This window comes from Triticum aestivum, chromosome 1A, assembly GCF_018294505.1.
Source record: "Triticum aestivum cultivar Chinese Spring chromosome 1A, IWGSC CS RefSeq v2.1, whole genome shotgun sequence".
NCBI classification, from domain to species: Eukaryota; Viridiplantae; Streptophyta; class Magnoliopsida; order Poales; family Poaceae; genus Triticum; species Triticum aestivum.
This window is the reverse complement of record NC_057794.1, coordinates 528,782,105-528,795,732: the sequence shown is the minus strand read 5'-3', so window position 1 is coordinate 528,795,732 and position 13,628 is coordinate 528,782,105. Positions and strand designations below refer to the sequence as shown.

Genomic DNA, 13,628 nt, shown 5'->3' with positions numbered 1-13,628 from the left:
AGGAAGACCATGGGTTGAACTTTGGGGCGACTGGCTCCATCGCGTATACGTCCCTTAGCGCACGCTTCTGCTCCCTCTTGGGGACGTGCGTTGCGTATATCATGTTCACCGTCCGCACTTGTGGGGGAAAACCTTTCTGTCCATTGTTGTTCGGCGGCCGGGGCTCCTCCTCGTCATCGCTATCTAGCCCCTTGTCTCTGCTTTCGGCATTTAACTTGCCTACCTGCTTGAACACCCAACAATCCCTAGAGTGGTCGAGTATTCGGTCCAAACTAGACGGGCCCAGAGTATTTCTTTTGAATGGCTTTTTCCACTGACCGGGTTTAGAGCCTCTGAATCCGGCATTAACTACCGTATCCTGAGCATTGTCGCTGTTAATGCGGCGCTTTTGCTTGTTGCGACGCGACCTGCCACTGCTGTCCTTGGTATCCGAATTACCAGGGCTCTTGGTCATGTTATTGCTGCGAGCTAGCCAGATGTCTTCTCCCGCGCAAAAGCGAGTCATAAGTGTCGTGAGGGCTGCCATAGATTTCGGCTTTTCCTGTCCTAGGTGCCGTGCAAGCCACTCATCGCGGATGTTATGCTTGAAGGCTGCTAGGGCCTCTGCATCCGGACGGCCGACGATTTGATTTTTCTTGGTTAGGAATCGTGTCCAGAATTGTCTGGCCGATTCCTCTGGCTGCTGAATTATGTGGCTTAGGACATCGGTGTCTGGTGGTCGCACATAAGTGCCCTGGAAATTGTCGAGGAATGCGGCTTCCAGGTCCTCCCAACAGCCAATTGATTCTGCTGGCAAGCTGTTAAGCCAATGCCGAGCTGGTCCTTTAAGCTTGAGTGGGAGGTATTTGATGGCGTGTAGGTCATCACCGTGGGCCATGTGGATACGAAGGAGATAGTCCTCGATCCATACCGCAGGATCTGTTGTGCCATCGTATGATTCTATGTTCACGGGTTTGAAACCCTCGGGGATTTGATGATCCATTACTTCATCTGTGAAGCATAGTGGGTGTGCGGCGCCTCTGTATGGGGCTATATCATGACGCAGCTCAAACGAGCTTTGTCTACTGTGTTCGGCCCGACCGGATTTACTGTATCCGGAGTGACGATTACCGTCTCGTGCTGTGGGGCGCCCACGCGATCCGTAGATCGATCTTGTTTGCCTTGCCTTGTCCTCCAATATATCTCGTAGGTCTAGCGCGTTTTCCCGTGCCTTGGTATTTTTTGAGCGGCGTCGGGGTGCGGATGGAGTGGAGGGCCGAGAGGCCTCTTTGTCACGGCCACGGGGTGGCCGGTCGGCCGCATCATGCACTGGTGATGTAGGTTTAGGTGCTTCCTCCTCTAATCGGGGTAGCAGCCTGCACTTTGGGTAGCTCTTGGAGGGGCGTTCGAGTTCATACTCTTCAGCCGCAAGGACTTTAGTCCATCTGTCGGCTAGCAAATCTTGATCAGCTCTAAGTTGTTGTTGTTTTTTCTTGAGGCTCCTCGCCGTGGCCATAAGCCCGCGTTTGAAACGCTCTTGTTCGATGGGATCCTCCGGCACGACAAATTCGTCGTCGTCGAGGCTTGCCTCGTCTTCGGAGGGAGGCATATAATTATCGTCCTCGACCTCTCTGTCTGCCGCTCTCTCATGAGGGCTGGCTTCTCCACCCTCCTGTGCTGAATCTTGCTAGAGGTGGTTGTCTTCGGCACTGTCCGGGATGTTATTATCTCCCGTGCCGGAATCACCATTTTTGCTTTGGTGGGATTTAGAGCGGCGCCGCTGACGCTGGCGCTTAGGCTGCTTCTTGGAGGGGTCATCCTCTGTTGTGCCATCGCCATTGCCTTCTTTTGGGGTGTCCACCATGTATATATCATACGACGAGGTGGCTTTCCAGTGCCCTATAGGCGCTGGTTCTTGATCGTCTCCTACATCGGCGTCCATACCGTCGATGTCTTCGGAGTCGAAGTCGAACATGTCGGTTAAATCATCGACAGTGGCTACAAAGTGGGTGGTGGGTGGGCTTTGAATTTCTTCATCATCCGCATCCCAACCTTGCTGACCATAGTCCGGACAGGGCTCTCCTGATAAAGAGAGAGACTTTAGTGAATTCAGAATATCGCCGAAGGGCGAGTGTTGAAAGATGTTCGCGGCGGTGAACTCCATGATCGACGCCCAATCGGGTTCGATCGGTAGGGGCGCGGAGGGCTCGGAGTCTGGAGAGGAGTCCAGCTCCTTAGAGTCACGGGCTTCGCAGAGAATAGGGCTGGTGTTCGGCTCGATCGCCGTAGAGATTGCAGCCCCCGAGGCGGTGTCCAACCACCCATCCTCGATTGGCGCAGTTGGCTCCGAATTAAGGGTCGGAGCTGATGCGGGTGTGACCTCCAGGGCACTGTTCGGCGGCAGAGCTAGATCATGCCCATCGTGACAGTGCAGCGCGCTCGGCTGCGGCTCAAATCCGTCGAAGATCAAGTCTCTGCGGAGGTCGGCCGTGTAGCTCAAACTTCCAAATCTGACCTGATGGCCAGGGGCGTAGCTTTCGATCTGCTCCAGATGGCCAAGTGAATTGGCCCGCGGTGCAAAGCCGCCGAATACGAAGATCTGTCTGGGGAGAAAGGTCTCACCCTGGATCGCATCGCTGTTGATGATCGGAGAAGCCATCGGGCCTAAAAGTGACGACACAGAGGAACTCTCAATGAAAGCACCAATGTCGGTGTCAAAACCGGCGGATCTCGGGTAGGGGGTCCCGAACTGTGTGTCTAGGCGGGTGGTAACAGGAGACAAGGGACACGATGTTTTTACCCAGGTTCGGGCCCTCTCGATGGAGGTAAAACCCTACTCCTGCTTGATTAATATTGATGATCTAGGTAGTACAAGAGTAGATCTACCACGAGATCAAGGAGGCTAAACCCTAGAAGCTAGCCTATGGTATGATTGTTGTTCGTCCTACAGACTAAAACCCTCCGATTTATATAGACACCGGAGAGGGATAGGGTTACACAGAGTCGGTTACAATGGTAGGAGATCTACATATCCGTATCGCCGAGCTTGCCTTCCACGCCAAGGAAAGTCCCTTCCGGACACGGGACGAAGTCTTCAATCTTGTATCTTCATAGTCCAGGAGTCTGGCCGAAGGTATAGTCCAGCTATCCGGACACCCCCTAATCCAAGACTCCCTCAGCGCCCAATCAGATTCGATAGGCATGGGCGCAGGCGGTTCACAGTCCATGGCCGGGAAGGATCCGGCAAAGTGGCATCACGGCTCTCGTGAAGGGTAAGGTCGATATTCGGCTCAATCTCCGTTGAGGATACGGCCTTCGTGGTGGGGTCTATCCACCCGCCCATCTATGGCGCAGCTGACTCCGAATTGAGGGTCGGAGCGGTTGCCGGCGCGATCTCCTGGACACTGTCCGATGGCAGAGCTAAATCATGCTCATCGTGACCGTGTGGCGCACTAGGCAGGGGCTCGAATCCGTCGAAGATCAAGTCTCTGCGGATATCTGCCGTGTAGTTTAAGCTTCCAAACCTGACCTGATGGCCAGGGGCGTAACTCTTGATCTGCTCTAGATGGCCAAGCGAGTTGGCCCGCAGTGCGAAGCCATCGAATACAAAGATCTGTCCGGGGAGAAAAGTCTCACCCTGGACTGCATCGCTATCGATGATCGTAGGAGCCATCAATCCTAACGGCGACGAGACAGAGGAACTTTCAATGAAAGCACCAATGTCGGTGTCAAAACCAGCGGATCTCGGGTAGGGGGTCCTGAACTGTGCGTCTAAGGCGGATGGTAACAGCAGGCAGGGGACACGATGTTTTATCCAGGTTCGGGCCCTCTTGATGGAGGTAAAACCCTACGTCCTGCTTGATTATTCTTGATAATATGAGTAGTACAATAGTTGATCTACCACGAGATCGGAGAGGCTAAACCCTAGAAGCTAGCCTATGGTATGATTGTATGTTGTCCTACGGACTAAAACCCTCTGGTTTATATAGACACCGGAGGGGGCTAGGGTTACACAAGGTCGGTTACAAAGGAGAAGATATACATATCCGTATTGCCTAGCTTGCCTTCCACGCCAAGTAGAGTCCCATCCGGACACGGGACGAAATCTTCAATCTTGTATCTTCATAGTCCAACAGTCCAGCCAAAGGATATAGTTCGTCTGTCCGGAGACCCCCTAATCTAGGACTCCCTCACTAAGCATTTAGGATTGCAGGTAAGGTATCAACAGTTGTAGCAACAATGACAGGTTATGCATCAGAATAGGATTAACGGAAAGCAGTAACATGCTACACTACTCTAATGCAAGCAGTAGAAAGAGAGTAGGCGATATCTGGTGATCAAGGGGGGGGGGGCTTGCCTGGTTGCTCTGGCAAGAAAGAGGTGTCGTCAACAGCGTAGTCGATCGGGGCACCAGCAGCGGCGTCAGTCTCGGTGTCTAGCGAGAGAAGAGGGGGAAGAAACAATAAATAATAAGCAAACAGATGCATAGCGATGCATGACATGACAAGTAGCGGTGCTAGGGGTGCCCTAACGCGGTATAAGGTGATAACGCTGAAGGGGGGAAACATCCGGGAAAATATCCCCGGTGTTTCACGTTTTCGGACAGATGAATCGGAGGGAAAAGTTGCGTGTTGGCTATGCTAGGTATGCGTGGCGTACGAACGGGCCGCGTATCCGGATTCGTCTCGTCGTTCTGAGCAACTTTCATGTACAAAGTTTTTCCATCCGAGCTACGGTTTATTTTATATTGATTATAAAAGATTTAAATCAATTTTATCATTTATTTAATTAATTTAATTCAAAATTATCCAGAATAGTGTTTGCTGATGTCATCATGACATCAGCATGACGTCAGCAGTTGACCTGGTCAACCTGACAGGTGGGTCCCACCTGTCAGCGTCTGTTTGACTAATTAATAGTAGTTAATTAGGTTAACTAGTTATTAGGTTAATTAATCTTAATTAGTTAATTTAAACAGAATTAATTAATTAAATTAATTAATTAATTATTTATATTATTTACTTATTTATTATATATATTCTTAAATCTTTTTTAACATCTTCGTTCTGGGGGCATGGGGCCCAACTAGCAGGGGGGCCATTGGGCCTAACGGGCTCTGGGCGCTAGCGGGCGCCTGAGCAGCGGTTAACGGGGGGCTGGATGGCAGAGCGGGGCGACGGAGCGGGCGCAGGCCAGCGGGTTGCGGCGGGGCGCCGACCAGGGGGTGGCGCGGTGCCTGGCCGAGGTGGCCGCGGGCGAGCTGGAGCACGGCGAGACGGACGACAGCGGGCGCGGGCGAGCATGGGGTCGAGTGGGAGCGGTGCTGCAGGCGCCCAACTGGCGCGAGGGCCGAGCAGGCGCTGGCGCGACGTCGGAGGTGGCTGCGGGGACGGCGGAGCGAAGCAACAACGCGGTTGGGGCGGCGGAGCCGCGGCAGCACGACGAGGGGGAGGGTCGCAGGTCGGATGGCCGCCGGGGGTTCAGCCAAGGGAGTGGGAGGCGGAAGTGGCACGACAGCAGCGGGGCGGAGCCGGCGCGTCGCATGGCGTGGGGAGCTCGGGCGAACAGGGGTTTGGCCGGCGCGGGGCGTACGACACGGCTGCGACAACCATAGCACGGTGGCAACGGAGACGCACGAGGTAGCGGGCGGGGCCGGACGCGACGGAGGCGACTAAGCGAGCTCGCGGCGAAGGCGAGGCGGGCTCGGACACGGAGCAGGGCGCGGGGCATGCACGGGTGTGGACAAGCGTGGACGGGGGAAGGGGAGGACGATCGGGGTCCTCACCAACGTTGGTGAGCAGGGGGCGTCAAGAAGCGGGGACGTCCGATGGGGATGAGGTCGAAGACGGGGAGGCGGAGCCGACGGTGAGGGCGACGAGGTCGGGGCAGAGCCGGCGACGAGTGTTGGTGAGCGGCGTTGGTGCGGCGTAGCTGGGGTCGCGCCGGGGATGGGCGCCGGCGGCGCAGGCGCGGGATTGGGCAACGAGGTCTCGGGATCGAGCGTCGTGTCTCGATCCAAATTCGTGGCCCGGTTGCCCTCCTCATTTTAACATCCTAACTCTGCATTATCTCGACGATAAACTTAGCTAATCAACACCTGGTCGGTGGCAACATTGCTTAACATTTTTCGGTGTCGGGACAACGGACTGATCATGTGGCTTTCAAATTTTTCTTTGCAAACCACATCTTTTATAACAAATTTTTAAACACATACGAGCAATTTAAACTTAGGATTGTGATGGCGAAATTGAATTGGCACTAAGGTCTATTTTATTGAGTTATTGAGCGAACATGTTGTTGTGCTAATGGACAATTCTAATATGACAAGTTCTTAAAGTCAAGTCAACAAAAGTCCAATTTACCAGTGTTGTCAAAGACAGAGAAGAGACGAGATAAAAAGAGAAGTCAAAGATGAAGGACCAAATGTAGAAGCCCAAGATGGAGAAGGATAGGGTAGTCCACCATGAATGATGCAACTTCCTCTCATCTTTAGTCCCATGGACTAGTGGACCAAAGATTATCAAACCATGCCCCAGCTACCTACCACCACAAGGGTAATCTTGGTCATTTATGATATTAGCCTATAAACAACCCAATGAGTATATATTCTCATTCATGATCATGGCTAGTTAGTGAGAGTTTCAGACAAGTGGGTGGGGAAAAGTGAGAAAAAATTTAGAGCATGGGACAACTGAGCACAATTAAGGAACCAGGGGCACTATCATAAAAAAACCATAATTCAAACATAGCAAATTCAACTACTACTTCATTTCAAACATAACAATTAAACATAGTTCTAATTAAAAACATACATTAAATGACAACATCAACTAATTCAAACTACTACATTCATCAAGTTACTACTAGTAGTAGTTCAAACTAATACTTGAACTACACTGAAGATGAAACTACTCCTCATCATCGGAGTTGTGAAACTGCGCCCAGAACTCATCCATGTTCGGGTCATCGCACCCCTCATCCTCCTCTTTCGAGTCACCCTAGTCCTTCGAGTCGGACTCGACGGGGATCACCGTCGAGGGGCCAACCTCGTCCTCCTTCTTCATCCCTTTCTTCTTCTGCTCGGCATCGTGCTTCTAGAAGTACTCCCGCTCAGCCTGAACATACTCCGGATGCTCCCGCGTGAACCTCGCCATCGCCGCCTCGTCGCTATCGTCGAGGCCCACGACATGGCCGACCTCTTCTTCGTCGTCTTCTTCGGCATCTCCTCCATCTGAATGCCCTCCGGCACGAGGAACTCCGAATCTGCCCAAGTCTCGATCTCCGGGAAGTTGAGGTCCGTCTTCGGCCTTCCGGCACGCCACCACGTCGTAGGCACGTGCAGCCTTATCGAAGCGGGGTAGGTGCCGAGCCAGAAGCGGTGGCCGGTGCCGGAGAACTCGACGCCGAAGTAGCCGGATGGCTTCACTTGCACGTCCAGGCGGTGGGGGAGGCGATGCGGGGCAGCGATCGATGCGGGGCGGCGGCGGGGATGAATCGAGTGGCGGACATGACGATCGCGCTGCGGGAAAACGGCCGATTCGTGGCGGAACCGGCGACGGGGCTGCTAGAGGGGGCGGATCTGGCGCGAGGCGACGACGACAGTGCGGCGGGCAGGCGGCGGCAGTGCGGCGCGAGGAAGAATATGGGGTTGGGAAAGGAAAGGGAAACGGCAGTTGGCGCGCGGCTCACGTTTTTACATCTCATATAGGTGAAGATGCATCTTTGCATTGTGAGGTGTTGTATTTTACTTCTTCAGAAGATAGGGCTGTAAACTTTTGCATCTACATCATTTACTGAAGAGGAGTTTTTGAGCCTGAAAGATGATGTTCTAACATCGCAGTTGTTTTGTTTTTTCTCAGATTTGCACTTGAGCAAAATTCCCAAGAAATGACAAACACTGAAGAAGTTCTAACACTTCGTATTTTACAAGTATATCTCACTCCCCTCCAATGAGGGGATCGCGAAAAAAAAAACTAAAATCCAAAGGCAGTACGTAGCAGTATTTTACTAGCCTAACTCTTAGTTCCAAAAAACTTGGTTGCAACAAAGTGACGGTGACGTCACTCCAGGCCGGCGCGGCCCGGGCGCGTGCGCCGGCTCATGGCTCCGAGCTCGCCGGAGTGCCGCCCCGCCCTGCCCACGTTGTTGTCGCCGGGGTGCTGCCAGCCGGGCGCGCGGCTCGTGCTCTGCGCGGCGTCGCCGTCGCTGCTGGAGCTGGAGGCGCACAGTCCGTACTCGCTCGTGGCCTCGCTGACGAAGCCGGTGGCGCCTGTGTTGCCGCTGTCGGCGCCCTGCTGCAGGAACGCCATCCTCCTCATCCGCCGCAGCTGCTCCGTGGTGGTGGCGTCGTGCGCCTCGCTCTGCCCCGGCTCCACGCCGCCGTTGAGCTCCTCCAGCGGCAGCTCGCCCTCTAGGTACCGGACGATCTGCGTTTGTCGTTGCCACGTGCATGGTCAGTTAGTTTCTGCTCAGACTCAAGTACTCTTTTCGTCCGAAAATATTTATCATCAAAATGGACAAAAAAATGTATTTAAACGTATTTTAATTCTAGATATATAGTACATTTTTGTCCATTTTGATGACAAGTATTTCCGAACGGAGGGAATACGTACTATGTAGGAATGTTGTGAAGGGTGTTTCACCTGGCTCACTCGTGGGCGGGAGCGTGCCGTGTGGCGCACGGCGGCGGCGGCGCAGGCCATGAGCCGCTGCATCTCGTGGGCGTCGTAGTTAGCCTCCAGCCTTGGGTCGATGAGCTCCACGGAGAGCTCCCCATCCAGAGCTTTTGTCAGCAGAGGCCGTGCCTGCACACATACAAGATAATCAGCGGAAAGGTAATCATCGAGATGCTTCAAATCAACACGTCACGAAGCAGGAACTCGTGGACTGATTTGTGATTTTCCCACTGCAGGAGTGCTTTACTTTCTGATAGTATATTGACACGGACTGTCAGTGTAGTCATGGAGGAGAGGCCAAATGTCAAAAGTTTTCACTAAACATACTGTTGCTCTGCACAGTGTTGCTCCACAGCTCAACTGAACTTCAGGAAAAGCAAGACAAAGAAAGTACAGTTCGTGACTTAAGAGGCCAGGATTCAGGGTAAAAACGACTCACCCAAGAGACCAGAGTCTCGTCGTCCTGGTCGGCCTCGTCGGACAGGACCGGTCTCTTGCCGGTGATGATCTCCAGAAGCACGACGCCGAAGGAGAAGACGTCGGACCGGTCGGTTATTTTCCCGGTGTTGGTGTACTCCGGCGCCATGTACCTGCCAAACCAGTCAATGCCATTGCGTGCGTTTTATTCAGGTCAGAGCAGTTAAACGTAACGGGAATGAAATTGGAATGGTGGACTTCTTACCCGAAAGTCCCCATCACCCGCGTAGAAACATGGCTGTCGTCTCCGTGCTGGATCTTGGCCAGCCCAAAGTCGGCAACCTGCACGAGACAGAAAAGCTCCATCATGCTCTGAGATGAACATTCATAATATATCTTGCAACCAAACAACGTGATCTCGTCGTGCATTTTTACCTTGGGCTCAAAGTTGTCATCTAGAAGGATGTTGGCCGCCTTGATGTCGCGATGGATGATCTTAGGATGACCTGACAAGATGCATTGAGTCAAGAACAGGCAGTGCAATAGTGCATCATCAGTCTGAAGGACAGCAAGCAGAGGCAGCTAGCCGACTTACAGTCCTCGTGCAGGTAGGCCAAGCCCTTGGCCGCCCCGAGCGCGATGCGCCACCGGCGCTCCCAGTCCAGCAGCGTCGGCCCGTCGCCGGCGTGGTGCAGGTGGGACTCGAGAGTGTGGTTGGGGACGTGCTCGTAGACGAGCAGCCGCTGGTCGCAATGGATGCAGTACCCCAGCAGCGAGACGAGGTTGCGGTGGTGCACGCGGCCGATGCTCTCCACCTCGGCGCGGAACTCGCGCTCGCCCTGCCCGCTGCCGGCCCGGAGCCGCTTGATGGCCACCTCCCGCGCCGCAGCGCCCGCGCCCAGCGTGCCGCGGTACACATGCCCGAACCCGCCCTGCCCCAGCAGCTTGGCGTCCGAGAACCCGTCCGTCGCCGCCGCCAGGTCCGCGTACGACACCGTGCCGCCGGTGACCGCCGCGTGCGGGGGAGGCTGGTCGGAGGCCGTGGCGCCGCCGCCGCTCTGCCACGGGTGGACCGCTGCGTGTGGCGCTGGTGGTGGCGCGTACATTGGCGGTATGGTTGATAGCACCGCCGAGAAGGATGAGCGTGCTGCCTGCGACGACGTCACCGGCAGTCGCTTGTCGTAGGGATCGCCTAGTGCAATGGCAAACAAGTTCATGAGTTAGAATTAGAAGTGACGAAATAAAATCAGTGCCACTGAAGTCAACGGTGATAAACCGAACTAGCAAGTGATGGCTTTGACTATAACTTTCCATATGCAGAAGAGGTAAACACGTAACTAGGTGGTGTTTGGTTGAGAAGTCCTATGACTTTTTTTTAGTCCCAGAGACTAATTAAAAAAGACTCTCTAGTAGAGTCTTTTTCTAGTCCCTGTAGAAAAAATCCCTCCCGTTTGTTTTCTAGGAATTTTTTGGGGACTTTTTCCAGTCTTCGGGATTAAAAAGTCTCTAAACCAAACACCCCCTAAGAAAACCGATAGATCTCTAGATTAGAGACAATTGTAATCCTTCGTGTACATTCACAATTTCAAGCAGTACTACTAACTTTTACTCGGCAGTTGCCAAATTTGGTCGCCCACTTGAAAAGAGACTTCAAGAGATGAGACCCTGCGCGCATACATGGAAGGAAAGGGCACTCAACGCGTGCACATTTCCACTCGCATTCTCGTATCATCGCACGACACGCCGTCCGGCGCACTCCGGCCAATGTGTCGCCGTCGATCGCCAACACCTTTTGACGTCACCGGTGCACGACCAGGGAAGTGCGCCGTGGTGCCGTGCGACCAGACCCGACGCCGAGACTTTCAAATCTACGTATACGTGTCAAACGATCAACGTGACAGACGCTCTAACCTCTTGATGCTAGCTCGCTGTTGCTGTTGCACCGGCAACGGCGAGGGTGCGTAAAGCGTATGTAATGTACCTACCTGACGAGCTGGACCGAGGACGGCGGCCGCGGCGGCGTTGGCGGCGTCGTGTCCGGAAGTAGAACAGCCCGGCCACGAGGGCGATCACGAACACTGCCGAGGCAGCCACGGAGATGCCGATCACTGTTTTGGATGCGTGTGATGGATGCGGTGGCGAAGACAGTGGCGCCGGTGATGGGGGTAAACCCGGCGGTGGATGCTGTAGCGAAGACGGTGTTAGACTAGGAGGAGGATGAGTGGCAGGGATTGGGGTTGGCAGTTTGCTCGAAGCTGGAGCTGGTGGTGGCATTGGCTGAGACGGCGTTGTTGCAGGCGGCGGAAGAGGCGATGGTGGTGTCGTTGGCGTGCCAGGTGAAGGTGGGGTCGTAGTTGGTGGTGCCGGGTTCACCGGAGATGGTGTTGGCGGTGTCGGATTGGTTGGAGACTTTGGTGGTGCCGGGTTAACTGGACCGGACGGCGATGGCATTGGTGGTGCCGGCGCCACGGTAGATGGCGGTGACACTGTTGGTGGTGCAGGGTTCACCGGAGCAGGAGGGGACGACGCTGGTGGCGCTGGGTTCACTGGTGATGTCGGAGGCGATGTTGGTGGCGTTGGCTGTGCTGGAGACGGCGTCGGTGGTGCAGGGTTCACTGGAATAGGCAGAGCTGGAGACGGCGGAGACAACGTTGGTGGTGGCGGGTTCACCGGGGAAGACGGCGGTGGCGCTGATGGTGTGGGCCCCGTTGGAGACGGTGGCGGTGGTACCGGGTTTACTGGAGATGGCGATGGTGGTGCCGGGTTTACTGGAGAAGGCGTCGATGGCGTTGTTGGCGTTGGCATTGCTGGTGAAGGCGGGGATGGTGCTGGGTTCGTCGGAGAAGGTGGGGACGGAGCTGGCGTCACCGGAGGGGACGGTGAAGGCGTTGATGGTGCAGGCGCAACCGGAGAAGGCGTAGATGGCGTCGGTGGCACAGGCGCAGATGGTGTTGGTGGGGCAGGTGTCGCTGGGGGCACCACCGGTGGAGGAGACGCCGCAGGTTGTTGAGGAGGAGAAGATTCTGGCGGGGCAGAAGGCGTCACCGGTGGCTGCGGGGGAGTGGACGATGCCGGCGGAGCAGCCGGCGTGACGGGTGGCTGCGGGGGAGGGGACGATGCCGGTGGAGCTGCTGGCGTCACCGGTGGTTGCGGGGGAGGAGATGATGCCGGCGGAGCAGCTGGCGTGACGGGTGGCGGGAGAGGAGAAGATGGTGGCGGAGCTGCTGGAGTCACCGGTGGAGGAGAAGACGGCGGCGGTGCAGCTGGCGTCACCGGCGGCTCTGGTGGAGTTGAAGATGGTGGCGGAGCAGTTGGGGTCACCGGCGGCGGGTCAGCTGGCGGCTCTGGTGGAGGAGTTGATGGTGGCGGGGCTGCTGGTGTAACCGGCGGCGGGTCAGCAGGCGGCTCTGGCGTAGGAGTTGATGGTGGCGGGGCTGCTGGTGTCAGTGGCGGTGGGTCAGCTGGCGGCTGTGGCGGAGGAGAAGATGGCGGCGGGTCAACCGGTGTCACCGGCGGAGGAGAAGATGGAGGCGGATCAACCGGCGTCACAGGTGGAGGAGAAGACGGCGGTGGATCAACTGGCGTCACAGGTGTCTCTGGCGGCGAATCAGCAGGCGGCATCACCGGCGGCTGCGGAGGAGGCGAAGCTGGCGTGTCCGGGGGCGGAGGGGGTGACGCAGGCGGAGCGGCAGGGATCACCGGCCCGACAGGCGGCGAAGGTGGAGGGGCACTGGGCTGCGGCGGTGGCAACGGTGGGGGAGAACTTGGCAACGGTGCAGGCGGCGGAGTGGAGGGTGGCGGCGGGGGAGGAGCAGTGTCAGGCGGAGGCGGGTCGGGCGGCGTTGGTTCAGGGGGAGGCGGGGACGCGTCGGGAGGAGTATCAGACGGAGGCGACGGAGAATCCCCCGGCAGCGGCGCGGACATGGACTGCGCCGTTCAGCTCCGCGGACGCTGTTGCCAGGAACACCTGCCCGCGGCGCACCTGATGGCGGCGGGAAGAGGCGATCGCGGAGAGGCACCGGCGCGGGAGGGAGGGGTGGAAGGATCGATCGGGATGGAAAGCCGCGGAGCGAACCGTATTTATCCGCGGCCCGAAATCTCGCCCGCCGAACTCGCTCGCGGCAGGGTGCGTTTTCGTTTCTGGTTTTGTTCTGCCGCCTCTAGTAGATCGATATAGATCATCTACGTACGTACGTATCTATCCGTCTGTTGTCGACAGCCATCCGAGGCCATGATCCTGTTAGTTACAAAAAAAAAAAAATACCGGTTTGTTCTGTTTAACTTGCAGAGAAGAAATGATATGATTCTGCAGTTGGGTAACATACCTGGCCAAACGGGCCGGCCCGGCACGGCACGGCCCGGCCTGTGCTAATCATGCCTGGCCCGGCATGGCCTGTCATGGCACGTTTAATAGCCGGGCCGTGCCGTGCCAGCCCATGGGCGCTGCTCCTTGGCCCAGGCACGACCTGATTAGTAAACGGGCCAGCCTATTGGACTGTTTTTTTAGACCTATAGGGCTATATTTTAGGTATAAATATATAAAAAATCTGAAAATTA

At 55.7% G+C, this 13,628-nt stretch overlaps 1 protein-coding gene across 1 annotated transcript; it reads right to left on the bottom strand.

Moving 5' to 3' along the window:
• Window positions 1–7,834: 7,834 nt before the first annotated feature.
• On the bottom strand, window positions 7,835–13,197 carry LOC123063258 (proline-rich receptor-like protein kinase PERK2). The gene is made up of 7 exons (XM_044487001.1): window positions 11,057–13,197; window positions 9,667–10,263; window positions 9,507–9,577; window positions 9,337–9,413; window positions 9,094–9,244; window positions 8,622–8,783; window positions 7,835–8,405 (listed from the first exon to the last, which is right to left on the bottom strand). Exons 1-7 carry the CDS (start codon window positions 12,993–12,995, stop codon window positions 8,040–8,042), a joined length of 3,363 nt encoding a protein of 1,120 aa, XP_044342936.1. The 5' UTR covers window positions 12,996–13,197; the 3' UTR covers window positions 7,835–8,039.
• Window positions 13,198–13,628: the final 431 nt, after the last annotated feature.

Excerpts from the sequence above, each read along its gene's own strand:
- LOC123063258 (XM_044487001.1), bottom strand. The coding sequence starts at position 12,995 with ATGTCCGCGCCGCTGCCGGGGGATTCTCCGTCGCCTCCGTCTGATACT. Across the intron at positions 9,414-9,506 it reads ATGACAACTTTGAGCCCAAG|GTTGCCGACTTTGGGCTGGC; the intron begins GTAAAAATGCAC and ends TGTCTCGTGCAG. Across the intron at positions 9,245-9,336 it reads CGGGTGATGGGGACTTTCGG|GTACATGGCGCCGGAGTACA; the intron begins GTAAGAAGTCCA and ends CTGGTTTGGCAG.